At 40.7% G+C, this 24652-nt stretch overlaps 1 protein-coding gene across 3 annotated transcripts in view; it reads right to left on the bottom strand.

Moving 5' to 3' along the window:
• Window positions 1–8335: 8335 nt before the first annotated feature.
• PDE4B (phosphodiesterase 4B) overlaps window positions 8336–24652 on the bottom strand; it is a 441857-nt gene continuing 425540 nt past the window's right edge. For all 3 annotated transcript variants that reach the window (XM_030327256.1, XM_030327257.1, XM_030327258.1), the window contains 8 exons: window positions 20608–20786; window positions 19259–19357; window positions 18959–19123; window positions 17021–17120; window positions 14742–14896; window positions 14508–14630; window positions 13621–13803; window positions 8336–10657 (listed from right to left, as the gene is read on the bottom strand). In XM_030327256.1, the coding sequence (XP_030183116.1) occupies window positions 10292–10657; window positions 13621–13803; window positions 14508–14630; window positions 14742–14896; window positions 17021–17120; window positions 18959–19123; window positions 19259–19357; window positions 20608–20786 (1370 nt within the window). In that variant the 3' untranslated portion in view covers window positions 8336–10291. The remainder of the gene's footprint in view (window positions 10658–13620; window positions 13804–14507; window positions 14631–14741; window positions 14897–17020; window positions 17121–18958; window positions 19124–19258; window positions 19358–20607; window positions 20787–24652) is intronic.

Raw genomic sequence — 24652 nt, 5'->3', positions numbered from 1 at the left:
GCTTGTGTGAAAAGGTGTGAAGGGTTTGTTTGCCTGTAAGCACCTTATGAATCATCAGGGTGAGTCACTGACTTCTCCCCAAATGAACACAATCTTGGGCTATGGAACAGTGCTCAGAACAAAGAAAGGCCAGAGTCATACTGTGCTCTACCATGACTGAAATATGGTTCTTGCTTCTGAAACACTCATCCTAAGAAAACACTGTCAATGTGAGTGAGCTCAGAATAATTTGACAAGAATGATTAATTTAAGTCATATGAAATATGGTTGAAGGAACCACAATGTAGAAAGCATGCTACCTCTAGCTGTATAGAGTTAATATCTGTTCATAAGTGCTGCAGGCCAGACACTAATCTGAAAGTTTTCAGCCACAATTCATTTAATCCTCACAAGAAGTGTTGACATAGGTATTGTTATTATCACTTCTGTTGTACAGATAAGGAAATGGAGGCACAGAGGTTATATTATCTTTCCCAGGGTGATGTAGTCACAAACTCTGAGTGTTTGGCTCTTATTTTCAATTGAAACAAGAAATTAGAAGAGGAATTATATACAAAAGTACACCAGAAAGACTGCTCTAGAAGACACAATTGGATACCGTCTCACAAACCTAACAGTTTACAACATCTCAAAAGAATATGCTGAGCTCTCTATCAGTAGAAGCTTTCAGTCACACATATTTTTGAAGAATCTGCTGCATTGAAGGAGGATGGGCTATTATGACTTAACATGTTTCCTTCCATTTCCATGAGCACATCAGTGTCAGCATGACCCCATATTGGGGTGGAGTGAGAGCCTTTATCCCCTGAAATCTTGAGGTGCATGTAAAAAATCTAGATTAATTGGAACTTAATTTACAGAACCCTAAATTAATCAAAAGGCATTGCTGCATTATGCTTTTCAAAGACAGAAGGTGACTTTTAAAATTTATTTATTTATTTATTTATTTTGAGAGAGAGAAAGCTAGGGAGAAAGAGTGTGCATGTGAGTTGGGGAGGGGGAGAGAGAGAGAGAGAGAGAGAGAGAGAGAGAAAAGAATCCCAAGCAGGCTTTGTGCTCTCAGTACAGAGCCCAGTGTGGGACTGGATCTCAAGAACCATGAGATCATGACCTGAACCAACATTAAGATCCAGGTACTGAACTGACTGAGCCACCCAGGCACCCCAGAAGGGACTTTATAGAAGTATTTTAACTTTCAATTATTCTTCCGTCCATAAGAACATACATGCTGACAATAAAGATTTACAGAGTACCTACTATATGTAATGCTATATCTGATTCCAACTTTAGCTGTCTATTGCTCATTCCATCTAATTATGACAAAATTTAGACTCAAAAAATTTAAGCGACTTGCCCAAATTCCCACAATTAGGCAGGGGCAGAACAAGGTCTATAACACAAAATTATCAACTCTTGCTTTCCCCAGCATACTCTGTTCCTTTCCCAAGAGAATGAAGTAGACAGATACAGTTCACAAGTAATTTCAATAACAAGGTTTTCTTTCTTGTTTCTTAGGTCATTTCATCACTGGACACTCCTTTCACCTAGGGCAAGCACAGTGCTGTTGGTGTTGAGGAACACAAAGATTAAAAAAGAAACAAAATGGGGTGCTTGGGTGCCTCAGTCAGTTAAGCTTCCGACTTAGGCTCAGGTCGCGATCTCACAGCTTGTGAGTTTGAGCCCCGCGTTAGGCTCTGTGCTGACAGCTCAGAGCCTGGAGCCTCCTTCAGATTCTGTGTCTCCCTCTTTCTCTGCTCCTTCCCCACTTACACTCTGTCTGTGTCTCTCTTGAAATAAATAAGCATTAAAAAAAAAAAAAGAAGAAGAAGAAGAAAAGAAAAGAAACAAAATGAAAAACATTGTCCTAGCTTGGAGGGGCTCAGTGTTGAGTAGGGAGACAGATCTGGAAACAGTGAGAATGGATCTGGAATCCAGTGAGAGAAACTAAGAGTCAGCTTTCCTGGAATGTACATTTTTCTCATCTTCTTCTTATTAACTGGGGTCTTGGTGTAATCAATATCTAGATTTATTCAACAGATCTTTGAGCGTCAACTCTGTGCCAGGCCTGGTGCTAGGCACTGTGGAAACAGAGAACAAAGCACTGACATGGCCCCTGCCCTCACATCGGTTACAGTTGCTTAGTCTTGGGCACTCTGGCCTGGTTCTTCTTGAGATCTACATGTAAGAAGCTAGAGACATGTGGAACCACATCTTACTTGGGAGTTAGGTTAAAAGTCAATGGAAAAGATAAAAATGGAATATAAACAAAATTACTATTGAAAATAGCTATACCGGACATGACACACTGTATCTCAAAGCACCCAGAAAGGACACTTTTGTTCTTCCCCCTGTGTTGTAATAGACCACTTTTTATTTACTTTTATTTGTGGTTTCCACTCATACTCATTCCAGAGCCTGCATTCAGGACACTGAACTACAAAGACGTGTGAGAGCTGCTTAGGGTAAAGCAGGAGATGCAAAGAGCACTCTGAGGCAACAAAAGGGCCTGGTAGAATTGTCCTACCAAAGACATGAGAGGAGTTCATAAAGAGATGGGGTAAAATTTGAGGGAAGGAAAGAAAGCAGGACTTAAGATCACTACCCAAGAGCCCAAGTCCTAGCCACTCACTTGAGCCAGAGAGCAATGCTCAAGCATCAGTGCAAATCAGGCGCAAGGACAAGGTTGGGGCCATAAAGAAACACCTGAGCTTTGCTTTATCCTCACTTACTCTCAGAAAGTTTGTGAGACCTACCATTTTGGGGGGTGAAGAGATATGAGATGGAGAAAGATTCTTACATCTGAATTTCTCTTGGGAGAGCAATGTATATAATGCACAAAGAACATATTGAGAAGCTCTTTGGTTTTGAAGGGAGATTCCTCCAAATCATGCCCCATCAACAAAAGATGAATGCTAACAGTGGTGCAACAGCCAGGAAAAATAACTGCTTTTGCTCCTGAGAGGGAGTTTCAGTGGGTTAAAGGACAGAGTGGAAGGAGAAGAGGGAATGAGGCAGCTGGACAGTCCAGAAAGCAGTGTGTTGTTGAGCGTGCCCTCCCCAGACCCAACTGCTGTTTCTATAAAATTCTGTAAAATCACAAAATTCTTGGTATGGGCATACTTCTCGAGGAACCTTGTGAAGTGGCCATATTTTGGGTCAGGATTGATTTGGGGTGAAACAGTCCACATGGATAAGTTAAATAGGGAGCCTATTCACTGATAACTTTAGGACTTTAATGACCTCTTCCTTGAACTTCAGACTCATACACCTAATTGCCTCCACAGCATCTCCACATGGATAACCAAAAAGCACCTCCAACCCACCAAAATCTTTTCCCCTTCTAATGTTCCCATTGCAGGAAATGTTCCCACCATTAACTGGATTGCCCAGGCTACACCTTTGGGATCTTTCTCACTCCTTTTCCTGGACTTCCATTTTCAAATCCATCAGCAAGTCCTGTTGGCTCTGCCTTGAAAATATATCCTTCTTCCAAGTCTCAACCACTCCTACCACGGCTAATCTTATCAAGTTCCTGACACTTCAGAGGATGATAGCAGTAGTCCTCTAATGGGTCTCAGTAAGTTTTTAGAAATACAGATCTGATCCTATCAATCCCATGCTCAAAACCTTCGAGGACTTTGAGAGGTCCTTATAAGAGCCTAACACTTCTCTGTGACCTGGCTGCCAATTTTATTTCCTACTCTTCTCCCTTTCCTGGCCTTCTTGCTGTTCTTTGAAGTTGACAGGCACACTTTGTATTTGCTGTACCCTGGTCTGTGCCATTAACAAGGCGTGAGGCTGGGATTCCAACCTGGGCTGTGGAATTCCAGAGCCATTGTTCTCAAACCACTGTCACTTACCCACCCTGTGGCAACATATCACACAACCTGATACTGTAGTATTTCTCTTCTTGTTTCTTTGGGTTTTCCTGCCTCACTAAAAAATACAAACTTTCTAAGGGCAGGGATTTTGTGTATTTTGCTCATCACACAGTATCTGGCACATAATTTTCACTTTATCAATATTTGTGGAAAAAATGAAGCCTTAACTGATATCTGAGTATAATGGCTGACACTGCTTTATGCATCGTTCACTAGTCTTTACAGAAACCTCACAAAAGGGTTATTATTATTTTCCTCATTTTAATGAGGAAGGAACTATGGCTTAAAGAGGTTAAGTGTTTGTCCCAGGTTACACAGCTAGGAAGGGGAAGAGCAGGGATTTGAACTGGGATCTGTTCACCTTCAGAGCCTAAGCTTTTAACCCCTGGGCTACGTTTTTCCTACTACCCCAAGGTCCTGCTTTCTCTTCTCCATGTGGCATCTAGCTACACCAAGGAAATAATTGATAATTAAGTAATTCATATGTTTGAAGAACTCAAAAAGACCTTAAGAAAATAAAAATTCCTTGGTATAAAGCATTAAACAGTTTTTTTAGCATTAAACTTTTTATAGCTAGGTAGTACCTGTTCAGACATGTAGTCTCTTCCTCTGATTTTAGAGAGAAGTTTGAGGTGCAGAGAAGTTGAATGGGTGTCTAAGGCTCCCAAACCCCATGATGTTGCCAAAAGACAACTAACAAATTAGGGAAACTGGTGAGTGACTGTGTGTTATGAGTTGAATTATATCCCCCCTCAGATTTACTTGTTGGAGTCCTAACCCCCAGTACCTCAGAATGTGACTTTATTTGGAAACAGGGTCGTTCTAGATATAATGAGTTAAAATGAAGTCATATCAGAGTAGGGTGGGCCCTTAACCCATTATGACTGGTGTCCTTATAAAAAGGGGGAATTTGGGTGCAGGCACATAAACACAGAGAACGCCATGTAAACATGAAGGCTGAGATTAGGGTGCAGCATCTACAAGCCAAGAATGTCAGATTCCCCCAGTTACTAGAAGTGAGGGGAGAGGCATACACAGATTGTCTTTCATAGCTCTCAGAATGAATTGACCCTGACACCACCATAACCTTGGACTTCTAGCCTGCAGAACTGTGAGACAACAAATTTCCATTGTTTAAGACCCCTGGTTTGCAGTACTTGTTTACTGAGGCTCTACAACATTAATACACTGATCTCAGGTGGGTCACTGGCCATCTCTAAGCCTCAGTTTATTTATAAAAGTAAAAGGGTAGACCAGATGATCTCTGAGGAAATTATATGGCTTTATCATTCCAGGAGTCAGAGACCAACACCTTATTTTCTGGTTTGAAAAGCATGAGGTTGCATTTTACCCTTGCATAAAACCATTTGATTCAGTACAGTTTGACAAAAGCATATTTGTTTCAGATATTGGATTGGACGCTGGAAATTTAACAGGGAATAAGCTCCAGCCTTTGACTTCATTGAGTTACAGTCTTTTGGAAAAGAGAAAATCTTGACTTTAGTAGCGTTAGGTTTTCATAATTATAATATTTCAGATTTTTATGTATATCAACTCATGTAATTCTTGCATAACCCACTATAATCTAGATATTATTCTTATCTTTATTTTATAGATGATAAAGCTAAGGCACGGGAGGGTTAAGTGACTTGCTCAAGGTTACACAGCTAATTACACAGGTAAAGCACAGGATGTTCTAGGAGCTTCTGCATCCCAAGAGTCCTTATTCCAACCTTAGGGATCAAAGAAGCTTCCTGTAGGAGGGTACCTGATGTGAATCTTGAAGAATGTGGGAGATAACCAGCTTGATGAATCCTTTTTAAGGGGTACAGGATGCATTAATGTTGGGTTTAGAAAGGGAATTTGCCAGCCTTCCTGCCTTACCTTGATTTCACAGGTTTTAAGGCTCATGATCATTGATTTGATCAATAACTAAGACATGCACTCAGAGAAGTAGCAATGGAATGGTGGGAAAGTCCTGGAATTATTACCCACCACCTGACAAATGAATAATCCCCATTTTACTGAAACCCAGAGAGTAGGTGACTTGTCTAAGATTGTGTGGCTAGTAAATGGAGGAGTTAGGATTTAAACCCAGGCCACTTGGCTCCAGAATCCATGAAATAAACCACCCTTTTTCACTTGAACTCCATTAGGCTTCCTTCAGTGGACTGAGAATTTCCATGACTTCCAACACATGTCACAATAAGCCTGTGGGAAAATACCAAGGGAAGGCCATGCTGTGGAACTCTGACAGTTCCTGACTCTATAAATTGGCCTACACATTTTGGTAAGTACTAAGGTATCACCCTCAGCCTTGGCAAAGATGCCATAGTAATTTCTGCTTCGCAGTTGCTCCCTGCAATCAGGAACACTGATATGCCATCATAGATAAGAGAATGGTTACATTTATTATCTATGTTCTAGAACCAGATGATTAACTTTCTTTTAGATTTATCTTCATTGTGGTTTTCCTGAGAACATAATTATGATTTTGTGTTCCGCACGGCAGATGGTGAGCAACATAGCCGACTGCAAGCTCCTGGAATGTAGAGCTCTGTGTTACTCATCTCTGATGCCTGGTCTCATCTATGTACCTGACCTGGCATCTGGCCATGGTGGATGCACAGTATCTGAAGATAGTTGCAGTCAAAGAAAGTTGCTATGGCCTGGACGTTTGTGTCTGCCCCTCCCCCCAAATTTATCTGTTGAAATCCTAACTCCCAAAGATGATGGTATTAGGAGGTGAGGACTTTGGGAGGTGCTTAAGTCATGAGGGTGGGACCCATGGATGGGATTAGTGCCCTTATGATAATAAAAGGGTCCAGAGAGATCTGTAGCCCTCTCTATCAAGTGAGGACACAGCAAGAAGGTAACGGCTATGATGCAGGAAGGGGGCCCTTCCCAGAACCTAACTATGCTGGCACCTTAATCTTGGACCAGCCTCCAGAACTGTGAGAAATAAACTTCTGTTGTTCATTCACCCAGTCTGTGGTGCTTTATTATAGCACCTTGAACAGACTCACAAAAAGCTTTAGCCACAAGCATGGCCCTCTCTTCAGGAGCAGTGGCTCTCTACTTAGATTGCATATTATGATTACCTGGGAAAATCAGAAAAATCTGGTGCCCAGGCTGTACTCAAGACCAGTTCAAACAGAATCTGGGAGTGTGGGTGATGTCCAAACATTAATAGTAAAAAAAAAAAAAAAAAAAAAAAAAAGTATTCCCCAAGTGATTCTCATTTACAGCAAGGATTAAAACCCATTTCTCTGTAGAAAACATGCCTGTGCGTATTTATAAATATTTATAGCTATAAACATTATAAAAGTCACACCTGTGACTATGCTAACCGATTCACTTTGTCACTTAATCTGTAAAAGCTCAGAGATGATGGCGATGGAATCAGAAATCAGGGATGGTAGCTAAATGCTATGCACATTAGCTCTGCAACCTGGCAGACTGGTTCTGCAATGTTGGCGTGTCTTGTCTTTGTAAAGAAATTCCCTAATTTCAGGTTATTGAGTGGAATGCTTCTAGACAGATCCATTTACTTGTTCACAAGACAGTTCCCTGTGGTTAAAATATTATGCGTTATCCACTGATTCCTATTTGTGGCCTTCCTTACCACACACACACACACACACACACTTCTTAGGATAAATTTTTTTAATGTTTATTTATTTTTGAAAGACGGGTGGGGGCATGACAAGGGGAGGGGCAGAGAGAGAAGGAGACACAGAATCCGAAGCAGGCTCCAGGCTCTGAGCTGTTAGCACAGAGCTGGACACAGGGCTTAACCCACAAGCCATGAGATCATGACCTAAGCCGAAGTCAGACGCTTAACTAACTGAGCCACCCAGGCATCCCAGGGTAAAATTTTTTTAAAGCTGATTTTAAAATTTCAACAAAGTGTTTATGTATTTTTGCCTATGCTATTTATATAGGTCTTTCCATAAAGAAAAACATAACCATATGATCAATAGGAGACTACATGAATGGTCGAAAAGACCACTGAGAGTCAACCAGTACTCTGTCAATGGTGCTTGAAGATGACTCTTTGGACCTCGGATTCTTCGTCAAATGAATCAGTGGGACCATCTGATGACATGAAGCTAATGTTCTCTGGTTCCATGATTCATTTTTCTGGAGGACCCAGCCAAGCTGGAGAGTCCCTTTATTCATCTAGTGGATTAAACTCTTCAGATTCTTAAAGTGGTTTTGTTTGTTTTCTTTACCACCTCCCTTCCCGAATCATTGAGCTGCATGGATATTTGCTAAGAAAACGTGAAACGTTCCAAGCTAGGGGACTTTTTGGACACAGATTCTGAAACTTCAGTTGCGGGGTTGGCCAGGCAAAGTAGTTGGTTTTCTTCGTGAGGTATGGTAGGAGAGAAGAGAAAAAAAGATCTGTTTTTAATAGGTCAGAACTAACCACAAAATAATTGGGCCTATAGTCTAATCTAATCATGCTTTTGTTTATTCACTTTCATATAAAAGTCTCTTACGAATGCATTTGAGCACAATATATAATAATAATAATACTATTATAACATACATTGTGAGAAACTTTTGAAAACAATAAAATGTCCACCTGAAATAATGCAGTGTTCATAGACATACAAACCCATCGGTCATGCACGTTTGTGCCATTTCTTTAACTAGTGAGTTACAATGCTGAACTGAAAGCATGAAATATATTTTACACACGGAGACTGAAGTCAGTATGAGGCCTAACAAGTGTTATCGGAAGCTTCACATTTGCATAATTTACTACATCAGTTCACATTTTATTATAAAATTCACATTGTTTTATTGTGTTTTTTTGTAATTAATGGGAACATGACATTCCTGCTTAATGGCAGGCAAGAGGCTTTCAAAGTCAGTAGTTTGGGAACACTCAGAAGAACCACCTGCGAGCAAATGTAGTGTTACTGTTTAAACCAAAGCCACAATTATAGTAGAACCCAGTTATAACCCAATTCATGCATACACAGATTTGGATAGAACATGGGTGAAAACTACATCCCATTGCCCCCTACCCCTATCAAACTATACAAAAGTAAAAGCTCAGTATAAACCATTTGGTATCTAATGTGAGAATCCTGTTTCCAAAACTGGTTCACAAAGGGGTTGTGCAGTATTAGCAACTCAGATGGGGAAGAGGGCAGACCTTCTGAATAAAAGCCCACGAATGTCCTCACTGGGGAAGGGGTCGTATGTCTCTCTTAAGCGATGTCCAGGTTATATAATACACAATACAAAAACGTGACAAGAAAAGTCGCAACTCTTAGGCAGAGTTTTCTACACAAATGTAACACCACCATTGGCAGGCAATGTTAGATATATAAATTAATAACTTACAAAACATTACATTATATACATTAAGTAATAAATATACTGTTATAAACAGAAATGGAGGTGTTAGCGCAGAAGGCAGTGCAAGAGAAAGACGGCAGCATCCAATTGAAAACAGGGTAACTGGGTGGAGACTGATGGGGGGAGGGGATAGGATGGGGACCGTGCAGCACCCAGAGGCCCAGGGGTTCAGGACACAACATGGTGCGCTGCCTAATGGAGCTGAATTTTACACAGACTGTTACTGTGAACAACACAATTACCCTTTCCTACCTCTTAGTTTGCTCACTTTATTCTGTTTGCAGCACAAGAAGTGAAGTTCTAAGAGGAGGAAAAAAATACTGCTGTAAGCAGGCAAACAGAGATAAGTTATACGGGCAACCGTCAAGCTGGATGGGACAATGAGGGAAGGAAGTAGAATGTGGTTAGAAGCGTGTCCTTTCTATTTGCAAAAGTAACTGTAGGAAAGTGAAAGATATTGCCCAAGAAAGAAGGAAGACCATTTGCTTTCCTTTTTTTTTTTTTTTTTCCCAGAAAGAGTCAAAAAAGTTTATGTCCACTTTGAACGCTTATCTGTGTAGAAGTTGATACTAAACCCTAGGTATTCAACAGGCATTTTAAAGACGTGAAAATGTTTTACAAAAAAGGCACACAGGTTGGCAGACAAGGGGACAGGTGAGCAGATTTATAAATGAAGTTATTAATCAGTCAGTTCAGTCACTAGAGGGGACAGATTCCCAAAACTTAGTGCAGAAAAATCTCTCAGTTTTGTGTCTTCTATTTTCAAGCCATTTACTCAGGATCTGATCTTGGCCTCCAGTACCAGATAAAGCTTCAGCTCTCCACTAAGCTTGCAGGCAAGGCAAGTCAGCCGTGGAATTTTCTGAACTGCTATCTGCTTCATGGTCTCGCATTCTGGCTCCAAACTCAAGTAACTGGGAAGGCCACATGGCCCTTGTCCCGTGCAGGCCCAGGCCCCCGTGATGGGCTGGCCCTACCATACAGCTGGCATGCTTGTCAAAGGTGGAATGTTCATCTCCACACGGAGAAGGCAATTATGTGTCGATAGGGGACTTGTCTTCTGTCACAATGTCTACATCAGTCCCTCCTAGTGAATCCCTATGTTCAGGATCAATCACGCAAAGTGTCTTTGTGCTGCTGAAATAGTCGTGACCCTCTCCCTCTTTTTCAGGGCCTTCGGAATCCTCCTCTTCAAGGGTCAGTTCAAATTGAAACTTCTCCATCAGACCCTGACAGTCTCTGTTCTGCTCGTCCAGTGGTGGGGAGGGACTCTGCGGTATCATGCTCTGATACCAGTTTCTATTATCTTCTAACGTGTCCAGAATGTCCTGGGCATCAGGCTGCACCAGATCTGCCCAGGTCTCCCAGAGTGGATGGACAATGTAGTCAATGAAACCAACCTGGAAGAAAATAAAGTTACACCCCAGTTATTGGGATGGACTCTTGAAAACCTAACAAACTATCCTGGTTTCTAGGTAAAGAAAGAGCCACAACAACCCAAGGGGGATCAATAATAATGGATTCTGTATTTCAGTATATACTACATGATACACCCTCCCCTGGATCTAATATCCAAGTTATCGCTCTTAAGTCCACAGAGGAAGTACTGTTACCCGCAGTTTACAAAGGAGGAAACTAGCACTCATTGAGATGAAATATCTTGTCAGAGATCACAGAGCCTGGAGGAGCTGGAACTTAGCTTAAGCAGTGGAGCTGGAACTTAGGCCCAGTTTTGTCTGATCCCAGAGCCTGTGTTCGTCTCACTATAACTGACTACTTTTCCTTTCATGTGTGCCAGATAAGAAGTCTGGATGTAACCCTGACTGGGAATGACTTTGTCACTACTTGGATTCTGTGAGTCATTCCACAAAGAAGGAAGCTCCAGGTCTAATGAGTTCTGACTCGACATTCTTTTCCTGATAAATTTAAAATATGCCGTTATTCCAAAAGGAAGGGGAGACAGCCCCTGACTACTCTGAAATTTCTCAGAGTGGAAGGCTCTTGTTTGTAGACGAGTATGGTAAAACATCTGAAGATAGTTCAAGACCCTAAACAAACAAAGATCCCCTCTGTGGACATGTCTGCAATTGTCTTAGATCCCACAGGGTATAGTCACTTCCATCAGGAGAAAGGAGGGAAAATAAAAACAATTAAGCAGTTCCTTTGCTAGTGTTCCTGTGAATAAATATGAGGCTATGGCTCTGTTATGGTTTACACAGGGGCTATGCATCCTGCATGAGCTGGCTCAGTGGCCTTATGCTGACCTCTCCATTGTCGGACAAACAGGAAACACTGGGGGTGGGGGCAGGTTGTGAGAAAGAATAGGCACAAGTTGAATGAGGGAATGGAATTCCCCTGTCCTGGTCTGGGGAACTGGAGAGATGCTGGCTCCAGATTCCGAGGTAAATGAGCAAGAGCAACTTCTACGTGCCCATGGGACATGATATAGCTATCTTTCCACACTACTGGAAACCTTTCCTTTAACAGCATTCTGTTTTTTGGTAAATCATCTCATAGATCAAAGTTCCTATGTGACTCTTTTGTATCTATATGTACCTATTATTTATATCTATCAACTTTTATCTATCTATCTAACTACCTATCTATCATTATCTATCATCTATCTATCGACCTATCTATCTCCTCCTTCTCCCTGGTGCTTCCCTAATCTTAACATAACTCACACCAAAGTTGGGACATCTCTGATCTGCATTAGTTACGTGAACTTGTGTGCAGATGATTCAGTTATTTCTCTTGCTTCCACTCACTCCCTTTTCCTCCCTTTTACTTCATTATTTGTATTTAATGAATTTTAGAGACTATTTTCAAGGTGTTTTCCAGGGACCTGAAAAAATAAGCTCAAGGCAATGGAGAAAATGGAATCAGCTAAATGCAGTGCGGTCATTTCCTTTCTTCATTTGTTTTGCTTCTGCTAAATGATTGGCACTTTTTTTGAAAGCTAGCTTCTAGCCACTTATTTCCTAGGCCCTGGGTCAGAGAGAGCTCTACAAATCCTAAGAGCACCTAGTCGAGGGCTTTATTGCCAGACTACTCAGACAATGCTTGCTAGAGCTCATCTGCGGGAAACACCAGAGTGGGCCTTGATGTCATGGCAACAGGGAGACTTGTCTACAGTGATGGAGAGTAAAGAGCTCTGGGTGGAGGGTAGCTGGGTCACTAAAGAGCTGGTGAAATGAGCCAGGGGATAGCTTCTCCACCTGATACACTGGGAAAATAGCTGCTCTATCTCACAAAGCTGTTTGGAGGTTCAAATAGGACCACGTAGGGGGAAATGTGTAGAAAATCACATAGAACACCATAAAAATATAAAACACCACTGTTGATAATAAACAGGCATTATTCTAGTTAATTAATTCATTATTCTAATTAAGGCTTTAGGGGATTTGAATTGGCCCTGATAAGTTAATATTACCGTGCATTTTTAGAGTATATTAGCCTTTTAGAGCACGTTCACAGATATTAAACTCATTTGACTGGGTTTCTTTAAGAAACAGCAAAATAATAATTACAAGGGAACTCTGCATCGATATTACAAGTATGTGTAAATTGGGGGGTGGCAGATAGTGGAGAAAGAGGATACACACTAACAAAAAGCCCTCCTAATGTTTTTGTGATAAAGACCTTGAATAGCCTATAGACCTATTCTCAATCATGACTACCCTGCTCAGGTCATTGTTGCTCTGAAAAACACAACATTTCAGCAGGTCCTGAAGCCTTTGTGGGGATATCGATACTTCTAGTGCTATATACTCTGCAGCGAGAGGTATCTGAGGCATTTCTGCATCCTCTAGACTCCAGCATATTGTCCCTAGTCCTCAGCACATAGGGAATCTGTAGCTCTAGACATGATCAGAAGATGTCAACATGTTCTCAGATGTGGAGAAGCAACCTTGGAAGGGGACACAGGACAGGGCGTCGACTGTGAGGTGGAAGAGGTGTGTGGAATGAAATCCACACTTGGCAGTGCACTTGATTATGGAGGGCCAGCAGACCCAGGGTGGGGGAAGCAAGGATAAAGGGTAGAGCTCTTGGATAAGGATAGCGGTAAGAGAAATCTGGAGAGATGGGTGTGGGGAGGTAGTAGCTCTGAGTAGCTCTGAGTTCAGGTCATAGACAACTCCCTAAACTGCTTGAGGATACACAGACCACACTTTGACAGGTTTCTGAGGACTGCTTTGTTTCCACCCTGTGAAACTGAGTATAATGGAGAAGGCAAATGAGTCACGAGTAAAATGGAACTAAATGGGTAGTTGCTTCCTTATAGCTTCAGGAATTTGATAGAACCTTCCAGTTCTACAATCTGCAGAGCTCACAGAAACTTCGAAAATTGCATATTAGTTACCTGGGATTTTTCCACAGAAGCTGTGTGCTTATCACACATTGGGCTAATCTCCATTCCCCTCTCCCGCTCTTTGTCTCCCTGCTGGAAGAACTCCTCCATGATGCGGTCTGTCCACTGCCGATATAATTCCAAGGACTTGGTGGGGTTGCTTAGGTCTGCACAGTGTACCATGTTGCGAAGGACCTGAAATCATCAAGTTTTAGAAATCCCGGAAAATCAGGTGTAAATACTACCAGAACATCTCGTTCCTCTTGTACTAGTACACTTGGTACCCAACCCAAGAACACTGTAGTTGCCTTATAATTGTGGTGAGTACACCAAAAAAGCAGTCCTACAATGGTGCTGGCCAGACTTGGTTATTTACCATCACAGGAGTCCCGAAAGGGAAAATGTGTGTCTTCTCAGACTGATAGTCATTGAATGTAAAAACTGGAAGGGACATTAGAGGTCAAATGCTGCCATCATTTCCCTTCCCCAGTTTGGAAAAAATGCGAAGAATTACTCAAAAGTAGATGTCTTCATATTTTCCACTTGTGGAAAGAGACCAGCTGATGGCAGTTTGTATAATCAAAACAGACCTAACAATCTTCAAGTCAATGGGATTTATATCCAAACACGAGCTTTTGGGCCCAGCAGTCACGTATCCCCTATTACAAATGAATTTTGCCATTTATTTTTAGAACTAAGAAATTCAATAAATAGCGTTATGTTTTTCTTCATAATTAGAGGATACGCTTGAATGTCCATTTTCCTTGTTCTTAAAGTAAGTCCAAGTTGCAATAATAACCAGATATGCGACTAACTGAACTAATGTTTGGTTTCATTTTTTAATTGTTTAATTTAGTTTGGTTTGGCTTTGTGTTAAATCAAAGGCTTTCATCAAATACCTGTATACGATCCGTGTAGTTGTCCAGGAGAAGAACACCTGAACTTGTAACTTTCTTTGTTTCCACCATTGTTTTCAGGTCTGCCAGCAGGCTCATATGTTTGGACATATCAGTTGCTAACACCTAGGGTAGAAACAAAATGAAACTCTCAATAAACTCAGTTCATTGAAGAGAATGGAGTTTCTTGTCCTTGGCAGGGAAAAGTAAGTGAGGGATGTAGAAAGGAAGTCTTACCATGTCGATAACCATTTTCCTGAGTGTCTGGCGTTGCTTCTTGGTGAGATTCTGGAAGATATCACAGTGTTCTTCTTGCAGCAGTTTGAAACCCACGGCAAGGTGATGGTTTTCCAACACAGATTCATCATTATACATCAAAGCAAGTTCTGAATCTAATAAACAAGGAAAAAGGATGACTTAAGAACAAAGGGGTATAATTCCAATGTTGGCATTACTTCAGTGTGAAATCAGATTTAGTTCTCTCCAAATGTTAGGAACCAAGATTCACATGTCATTTCTCATCAGAGACACAGTTTCCTCCTCCAAAAGGTAGTAGCCCGTTCCCAAGCAAATCATGCTTGTCATAGATACTGGTGCGTAAGCTTTCTCTTTGACTAAAATTCATGGTATTTTAAAATTCTTTTTCTCCTTCTTCACTCCAGATGAAGAATTCAACATTAGGTAAGGGCATATTTTTATCTCAGTTTGTAGTTTCCTTTATGTCTTCACACACTTTTTTGCTTTGGAAAAGAATAAACTGAAAATGCTACTAAACTTTATCAAATGCATTAGGATTTTCAAACTATCTCACTTTCTTGTAGGTTCCCCAGTTCTGTCAATTGTGAGTTTTTGATTTTCAAAGATGTTAATAGTGTGAGTGTGGAATTTTGTTTTATCCAAATAATTTAGCCTTTTTGGAACTTTCTACAAACATGGTAACAAAACATTAATAATTTTTAAGAACAATTTTGATGTCAGATTTTCTGTCCTCTGGCCCTATATCTCAGAAATGGCAAGATCTGCATACCTAAACTATAGCTTCCAGCCTGCCTTTCATGCAGAAGAGTCATAGACATCTTTCATTAGGCAGAGACCTGGTCTGCACTGGAGAATATGGTGAACAAATTCTGAAAGGAACATTTTCTCTTAATAAAGAATAATAGCCAAGTGATGGCAATAGGTTCCTAATTGCAGATGTGGTCACTCATATACCATTGCTTTAACTGTGTGCTTTGCCTTACAGTCTCAGAATGGACGGTAGGATATATGAGGTCATTTTAGCATTTCTGCCCTGTTCACCCTGTGATCAATCCCAGATCTGCAAACTGGCTTTGTGGGCTCTAGTGTTGTAGGTGGCTGTAACAGAAAGACCACTTTTCTGTGTGAAGCTAACTGGCCTGTATATGGTTTGATTTGTGACACCACATTATGCCAGCTGATACAATCCAGCAGCCAAGTAGTTGCCCAGAGTTTATATTCTTTCAGTAGAAGAACAAGGTTAAATAAGGAATCTACCCTACACCTAGATTATCCAGATATTCTGATAAAGTAGGACAGAGATTCTTACATAGTAAGTAGCTCAAACATTCCTATAAAACCATCAACACTTGATGTTAATTATGACCACAACTAGATAACCAATATTCTCAGAAGAAAAAGTACTTGCATTTTTAGCATTTAGAAACAGTGCACTAGCTGAGAAAATTCATGGATTTTATTTTATTTTTTAGGATTTATTTATTTTGAGAGAGGGTTCAAGCATGAGCAGGGGAGGGGCAGAGAGAGAGGGAGAGAGAATCCCAAGCAGGCACTGCACTGTCAGCACAGAGCCCTACGTGGGGCTCGATCTCATGAACTGTGAGATCATGACCTGAGCTGAAATCAAGAGTTGGACACTTAACCGACCAATCCACCCAAGTGCCCCAAATTCATGGATTTTCACTGCCATGGATACTAAGTATTTTCAGCATGACAAAAGCACTGAGTACAGCTTGAGGTTCTAAGGCTGGACCAGCCTTAAAGGCACTGGGGTCATCTTCACTACTACAAACCAAGCATTCCAGTGCTTCCTTTTAGTTTTATTTCTGTTTAGAGGTTCCCATGCTCAGACACAATATTTGGGCCTGCTTCCTCAGTAGAGAGGGACGCTAGTGGGTCACCATATTCTATGTGAGAGCGCTGCATAACACTGAAAATCATTATCACATTATCCCCAAGCCTTTCCTTGTCCTTACTGAATAATTCCACATCTGTTACTCTTTCCTCACGTATTGTATTTTCCAAATGTTGAGTACTTTTTATGGCTCCCCTCTGACCCTTTCCAAGTTCTCCACGCAGCTCAAAAATTGTGTTGCCGGACTGGACACAGTACCCAGGAAAGGTCTGACTGGCTTGAGTGGAATGGAGGATTACCTCATTATTACCCTTATTGTCATCCATAATGAAAACATTAGGGGGAAAAATGAAGCCATGAATCATACAATCATCTCAAGTGACTGTTCTAGTAGTGAACTCACTTGTGTTGATGAGAAACTGGTTGGAGACTCCAGGGTGATCAACATCATGGATAGCAGCTGCAAAAATGGCGGCCAGAATTTCCAAATCTGTGAAGACAGCCTGCAGAGCGAAACGAGCACATTTAACTCCGTATCCCATTGGCCTGTATCCTGCTTATTCAGCTTCATATTAAAGTATGCATTTCACTCTTGCTGGGAGAAGGACTGTCTGCTGACTTATGTAATGTCTCAATACATTAAATAAACGTAGATTCTATCCATCATCATGTGAAAGGAAAAATGGTTGAAGCCCATACCCACATCAAGCCTGTAGGAAGGCCTTAGCACCATGCTTCAGATGGGGTCTGATGTTTGTTTCTTGGCTAAGTGGTAGGGCAGAATGGTGCTTATGTAACACAAGCACACAGAAGTCAAAGAAGCAAGTCAGACTGGCTCTGCTCTGACATATAACAACCTTCATGTTTTCAGGCTCAGTAACTTACAGAAGAAAGGCTAAATTCTAAACTCATAAGATTGGCAATAAGTTATTTCCCAAAGCTAAATTTGTAGTGAGATCAGAAGCTTTCATATATTCACTCATTCTTCCATCCGTTCCTTCAATTCTTATCCAGTAATTGTTTACTACGGACAAGATCTGAGAACATTTTAAGAAGTAAAACTGAATGCCCCACTGCTCTACTCCTTCATGCCATGTTTTGAAGCCTCCTCCACCCTGACTTGTACACAATAATTTAAACCTACTATTTGTGCAGGTATATGTTCCTTCTGACTAAATGGTCTTGCTCTGGCTGAAATATCTTTCCTCATCCTCTGTGATTACTTAAATCTTCTGATCCTGCAAATGCCAGCTCAGCTTCCACCTCTTCCATGAAGACTAATTGCTCAAAGACCCACTGAGCTCTTCCTTCTCGAAACATGTGTGGTCCCTGTGGTCAATTTCTGGCTACACAATAGGTATCCTATCAATAACAGTGGGTAGTTGATAAACCGTGTTGGCCCACTCTATAATCCTATAATTTATATAGAACATAAAAATAATACTGTTTCTCTCCTTTAGGGGATAAAACAATCTTAGCTCTATGTCACTTCCTCAAGTTTTCTTGGATTTCTTTTCTCAGGAAATATGGAACCCAAGCAATAGACTTGTAGTCAGTTTAATCTTTCTTCACCTTCCAAACCAAATCTGTCAAGGTAGGTAGGGCTGGACAGGGGTTGGCAAGTCCCCTCCTGCATTGAGCCTGCACAGTTTAGAGGTATCTGACTACCACTGCTGTTTGTCAAGGAAGATCATGGCCTGCTGGGCACATTGCTGCTAATGTTGGGGTATGAAAATGCATTGATCTACAAAGAAAGGAGCCACAGCCACTGTCTAGCAAGATGTCTAGCAAAAGGGAACACTGGTACTCTTTGCTTCAGCATTATTAAATCCTTACTTCTAGATATTCAGTTACTTTTTCTTCAAAAAGCTCATAGAATTGCCTTTATGAATTCTTAGGAGGATATGTCTGTGGATGCTTATACCTAACAGGAACAATGTAGGACATTTTATATTATATTTCTGTGTTATCTCTCACGGTGCTTGGGATGGTGTGGGCAATTCAGATCAGTACATGCATATTGGGGATATACTACATACTAGATGATGAACTGGACACTTATCAGATACTGGAGATACAATAAAAAATAAAGCACCCTGTTAATTGCTTAACAATTAAATAATTTTTCAGTTGTGAGAGATGTAAAGAGAGGGTTACGCTGATATTGGGAAGCAGAGTAGAAATGCCTTTCGTTGTTATTAGTAACCCAATTAATAGATGTTATACATAATAAAGAACCAGTTCAAGCAGGTGCAATTATTTCTGTAAATATATTACATGTTGGATAGCTTGTATTTTAAAGAGGATGGGCAGTTATGCAAAACAGATCACAACTACTCACATCTAATGCTGGCGTAGAAAGAAGAACATGGGTTGACTGGGCTACATCAGCAGCATGTAGGCTGTTATGATACGCCACATCAGAATGGTAATGGTCTTCTAAAGTCATCATGTAGGTTACAAATGTATCAGATGAGATTTTGAATGTCTTTAGGAGGTCTCTTTCCTATGTAGTAAAATGGATTAGAAAATAAATAAGTGGATGTCCAAAAATGAAGAAAAGTCAAAGTAAACTGGGATGGAAAAAAAATCATTAAGAGCCATCTAATTGAATAAGCAATACTCTCTCCTTTTTACTTACCTGGAATATGGCATACATGATGCATGTGAGGGGCCTATTGTGTGAATATCCAGCCACATTGAAGATGTTAAGGCCCCATTTGTTCAGATCTTCCAGCTCCTATAATCAAAATTAGAGGAATTTAGGAATAAGTACAGTTTTATCAGCATATGTCATTATTTTTATTTAGTTTTTGGACAATGGTTGGCTAAGTCTTTAGAGTGTCTATTTAGAGTATTCTTGTTGCATGAAGATTTGAAGATGGAATGGCCTAGGAGGTTGGGTGCCCTCTACATTTTAGTTACATGTTTCTGTATATTTTTTCAGAAAAAGGACAGTGTGTGTCTAATTTACAGATTTAGTTGTTGACCTGTATTTGCCACATCAGTCCTCAACCAAGCTGTATTCAGAGGTAGCTGCAAGTGGCTAGAAGTCCCTCTGGCCCCATTTCCCTGTCTCTCCTCTTCACTGATCACTGGCCCATTAGTAACAGCTAAAAAACGATCTCAGGGGAACTGCTTTGCCCTTTGGTTATTATCACAAAGGGCCAGGTACAGGAGAGTCAGCTGCTAGAATGTGCAGAAGTTAACCCGGCTTTAATGTAAAAGGTCACGAAAAACGCCAACCGCGGATTATTCCATTTTAGAGCTCTTGGGCTACACATAGACCTGGGAGAAACATTATTCAGTCCTGTGTTGTGGGATTATTCCAAGATTATGATTAAAGGAGTAATTTATTCCATTCTGAATTCTTGCCCGGAATAAGGGATCCAGGCTCTCCCCAGGGGCTTGCCCCAATGTGAGATCAATAATGGTATCTCTCAGAAAGTCTCACTGAATGTCTGCTCACAGCAAGGTCATCGCCTAGTGTCACAAGGCCAAGATGAGCTTGGGGTCACCTTAGGCGCCCCACTGGGGGACGGGTGAATTCTTTCTGTGCCTTCCTCCACAGTGGGGTTTGGGCTCTGAGTCAGTGCTATCAATCTTTCTCATTTCTTCTCTGGCTCTACCAATCAGTGCAGATACTTCAACTAGTCCTTGGCATATAGTCCTGGATCTGTCCTCTGGGACAATTCAATCCTGTCTGTGGCCTCCCTATGGATTCTCCCTGTGTGTCTTAGGTAGGATTCTCATTCATGAGGAACTTCCATTTACAAATCCAGCTCAGAATTAAAAAAATAAAAGGTCCTTTGTTGTAGAAAAAGGGTCTTGAATTAGGTGCCCAGCAATGGGCAAAGAGGCCACACCAGCCTTCTTATCATCCAATTTAATAACAAAGCCAACATGATCACTGCTATTTTCTAGTAGATAGTTTTGGGCGGCCGCCTGCTGGAGAGCAGAGAACTGCATACACCCCCAGGTCATGCATACCTTGGCCAGATGATCTTCATTTTCTGTGTTGACTCCAAAGCGTGAGATGCTTGTATTGTTTAAGCTTGAACTGTGCATCAGTTTTTTCACTCCGCTTATCTGCGTCATGAGCTGTTGCTTTTTCTTTTTCTCTCTGTCCTTCTGGGTCGGTGATGGAATCTCCACATCATTCTGCTTGTCTGCAACAAAGGGAAACAGTTTTCAGCCCACGTGTGCCAATGAGAACCCACTGCAATATGCAAAATAACTTCTAATGTCCTGTAATGGATTTTACATCTTATAAAGGACTGCCATATATTTATTATCTCACTTGATCTCCAGGACAATCCGTCAGGTGGATGGGGGAAAATAGGAGAATTTTTTGCTCCATTTTATTGCTAAGAAAACTGAGGCCTAGAGGAGCTAAATAAATTGAGCAGTGGCGGAGGCAGGACTCAATCCCATACCTTCTATTTGTAGTGTAATTTAGAATTATACTTCTATATTTTCAAGGGAGGTCATCAATATTTATGTCAATTTTTTAAGTAAATAACTTACATGTTTGTATAATAGAAAAGGTTCATGCAGCCAAACTCAGGTGCATAAAAACTTTATGTTCTGCTCATTTGATTATATTTGTATTAATTTTTTTTAATTTAAAAAACCCACACAACTTGAACTGGATATGACATCATTTCAGCATAGATGAGCAGTATATAAGTGAGGTAAACAAATGGTTTATAATCTTCAAATAAATACGTTAAACATTGGCTTATTACACCACCATTTGAGGTTTAGAGGAAAACTATATCAGTTTTACTTCATGCTTTATTTGTATTCATTCTACTAATTAATAATAAACAATGCCTCTCGTTTATAACAGACATTAGATTTATTAAAATATTTATGCTTGTTAAATATTTATGCTGACCTCATTTAATCATTAAAAAAAATTCTGCTACAACAAGGTAATAGCAGAGGAAGGATTAGCGACGCAAACATCTACCTTCCTATAGAGGTTCTTTCCTCTATTTCATGCTATTAAAAGTATCAGCAACTGAATATTCCATTTCACTTCACAGGGGCCTTTATCCTGAGTACTCCCAAAAAATGCACAAATTCTTTCAGGCCACAGGGATGCTTGTGTGTGCACTGAGGCAGTAATTTATTAAATTGCTTCAACAGCTACTTCATTGAACTAAATGACACCCTGTGGCTGAAAGAGTTAATGCAGCTTTCCCAAGGTCCTGCATCCATCTCTGCTTGTTACAGTAAAAATGAGGACAAAGACAACTTCTCTATTTGAAAATGACATGGTTCCAGATGGCATGCTGGGACCCAGACTATTTGCTTTCAACTCTTGCAAGATGATGGCATAGTCACATGTTTTCCCCAGAGACCTCTGCCTGCTTCCAGGGCCCCGTGGACAACTCATCAAAGCAAAGCAAGCACAGGGAGACAGAAGCAGTGCCATGGACGCATCAACACCAGGAGCAGAGGTATTCTCTGTCCCTAGTGTCCCCTTATTATCTTCAGGTGCCAGAAGCTCCTAGACTCATCTGTCTATGACTTTTGCCTAGGCAAGAATTTTAGTGGTCATTTCAGTTGGTTTAGGGGTTTCCAACCTGGTTCAGCATCAGAAGCACCCAGGGAACTTTAGAAAAATATGAGCCCCACCCAGTCCTACTGAATTAGTATTTTTAAAAAGGCTTCCTAAGTGACACTGACGATCAGAGCCAGGTTTGGGAACCAATAATAATCCCACACCCTCACTTTTCAGATGAAGTCAGCAATCTGCCCAAGCTCAAAGGGCAATTTATTCAACAGATATTTATTTTGCAATTACTCAGTTCCAGACACAGTGACTTAATAGCATACATGGAACCCAGGCCCTGGGGTTCCTGTTACAAATTTCTTTCTGGTCTCACAATCTCTGGCAAAAAACCCACTGTATATCATATTATTCTTGACATTACTTTTCTCTCCGTCACTTCACTCCTAATAGTTACTACTTCTTGCTAGAATGAAAGGCCACAATAGCCCGTGCCTTTCCCGACGACAGTGCTTTGCCATTCCTCATGTCTGATTAAAGAGACTGTTAGATTCCCCTATGCTGCTGCAGATGTAAAAAGCTCTAGTGGGACCAGCAGCTTTCCCCTGTGTTAACTAAAGATTCCTTGCAGCAGCCAGTAATTGAGCTGAACCACTACTGTGTCTGGAACATTACAATAAAGAAGAAAGTCATTATTCACAGATAGCACCAACTTGACACTAATGGGTGTTTCCCTGTACAGGCACTGGGACAACTGACAGGCTTCCCTATTCCTATTCTGAATTCCTCTGTTAAAAGCTTAGCCAGTGTAATGTAGAAATAACCTGAAATACAGACTTAAAGAATCGCCATAAACACAGTGAATTTACACTTACAGAACAGTTAGAATACAGTGGAGAAATAGCGGATAAGCATAAAACAAATAAAAAAAAAACAACATGCAAAAAATGGTCATGTCAAAACTCTGCTAATGGCATAACTGGAGGTGTTTTTCTTATTAGAGCACAGCATTTAATCATGCAAAATTTCTAAATTCTTTTCCTTGCATCGTTGAAATTCCATGTTCTACTCTTTGAGACACAGTAGGGGATTTAAAAGAATGACTTTTCTCTGTTTGTAAAAATATTTACTAAATTATAATATCATATCTAGATATCTTGCTTTACCTATGCTTCCTCCCTGTAGGTCCTGCTTCACTTCCTCTCACTTCTCCAAGCAACCTGGAGCTCATGATTCTATAAGCATCAGTAAGTGCCTGGTTGGTAAATGGACTTTTGCTGCCTTCCAACTCCTCCATCTAGACACCATCCTTTAGATGGAAACAGCACAAGTTTCACAGATCACTGGAGTAAGGGATCCCCTCCTTCCCAGATGATGCATTTTAACATTCAATGACTCTTACTGTAATAATGCTCTTTAATTTTAACTTAAAGCACTAAGGTCTTCTCATATTTTCCTAAGATGGTTGCCGTGCTCTGATAAGACCCTCTTATATTACTGGGAACTGTTAATAAACATATTTTATTTTTTAGGTCCAACAATCTTGATTCCTACAGACTTTTCTCCAAAAGAATATACTTATTATGTAAATGCCCTTAAACGTGATGGTCTGAGTTCCTAACAGCCTTCTTTCCTAGTTAAAGAAGTGACAGGGTATTTAGGTCTGGTAGTCAAGAGGGCAAAGCCTTAGCTCTGGCTCAGGAACAGAATAGCCAGGTAATCTTGACTAGGTTCCTTTGTCCTTCTGAGCCCGCTTTCTCTCTAGTAAAATGGGGGAATTGGACGACAAGGCCATGAGGGTCCTTTGCGGATCTGACAGTTTACAAAGAAAGATGCATTCATGCTTCTTCTCCAGGGACATTCACCCACAAGACAGGATTCAGAGTTCCATGTCTTGCATTTGCAGTTTGGAAGCAAGTCTGGTTTGTTTGTTTGCTTTTCGGGATTGTCAAATTGCAAGCCTACAGTCTATTACAGAGAATCCAGACTGCCAGGTATGTCTTAACAAAACTGAAAGACTCAGTCTGTAGCACAGTCCTGGAATGGTAGAGTTGGAAGGGATCTGGATGCCATCTCTTCCAGTGCTCCCATTGTAAGATGAGGCAAATAATGTATCCTTGTTTATATGACTGATTTTTTTCTCCCTATATTTTCCCAAGAATATTTAAAATTTTAATCTGTCTGGTGTGTTTGATCAGGTCTACTTTGCACACACATACACACACACACACACACACACACACACACACACACACACCTTCCTAAGGCTGAGTCTATAAGAATTGAGATTCTAACACCTTCCCCAACAACTTGTTCTTGAAAATTTAATTTTTTGGACTAATGAGAAGCCAAAAATTGGTTTTCCTCAACAGATGTGCCAAATGGCAAATGAAATATTCAAGAGAGAGTTGACCTTTGCCTGTTCTTGAGACACACAATGTTGATCCTGAGAGCTCATCTTCAATATCTTATCAGCTTTCTCACTTAATAGCCTACGATAAGAAAGATTAGTAT

Source organism: Lynx canadensis, chromosome C1 (assembly GCF_007474595.2).
Source record: "Lynx canadensis isolate LIC74 chromosome C1, mLynCan4.pri.v2, whole genome shotgun sequence".
Taxonomy (NCBI): domain Eukaryota; kingdom Metazoa; phylum Chordata; class Mammalia; order Carnivora; family Felidae; genus Lynx; species Lynx canadensis.
Note: the sequence above shows the minus strand (reverse complement) of the source record. Positions and strands in the feature narration are given on the sequence as shown.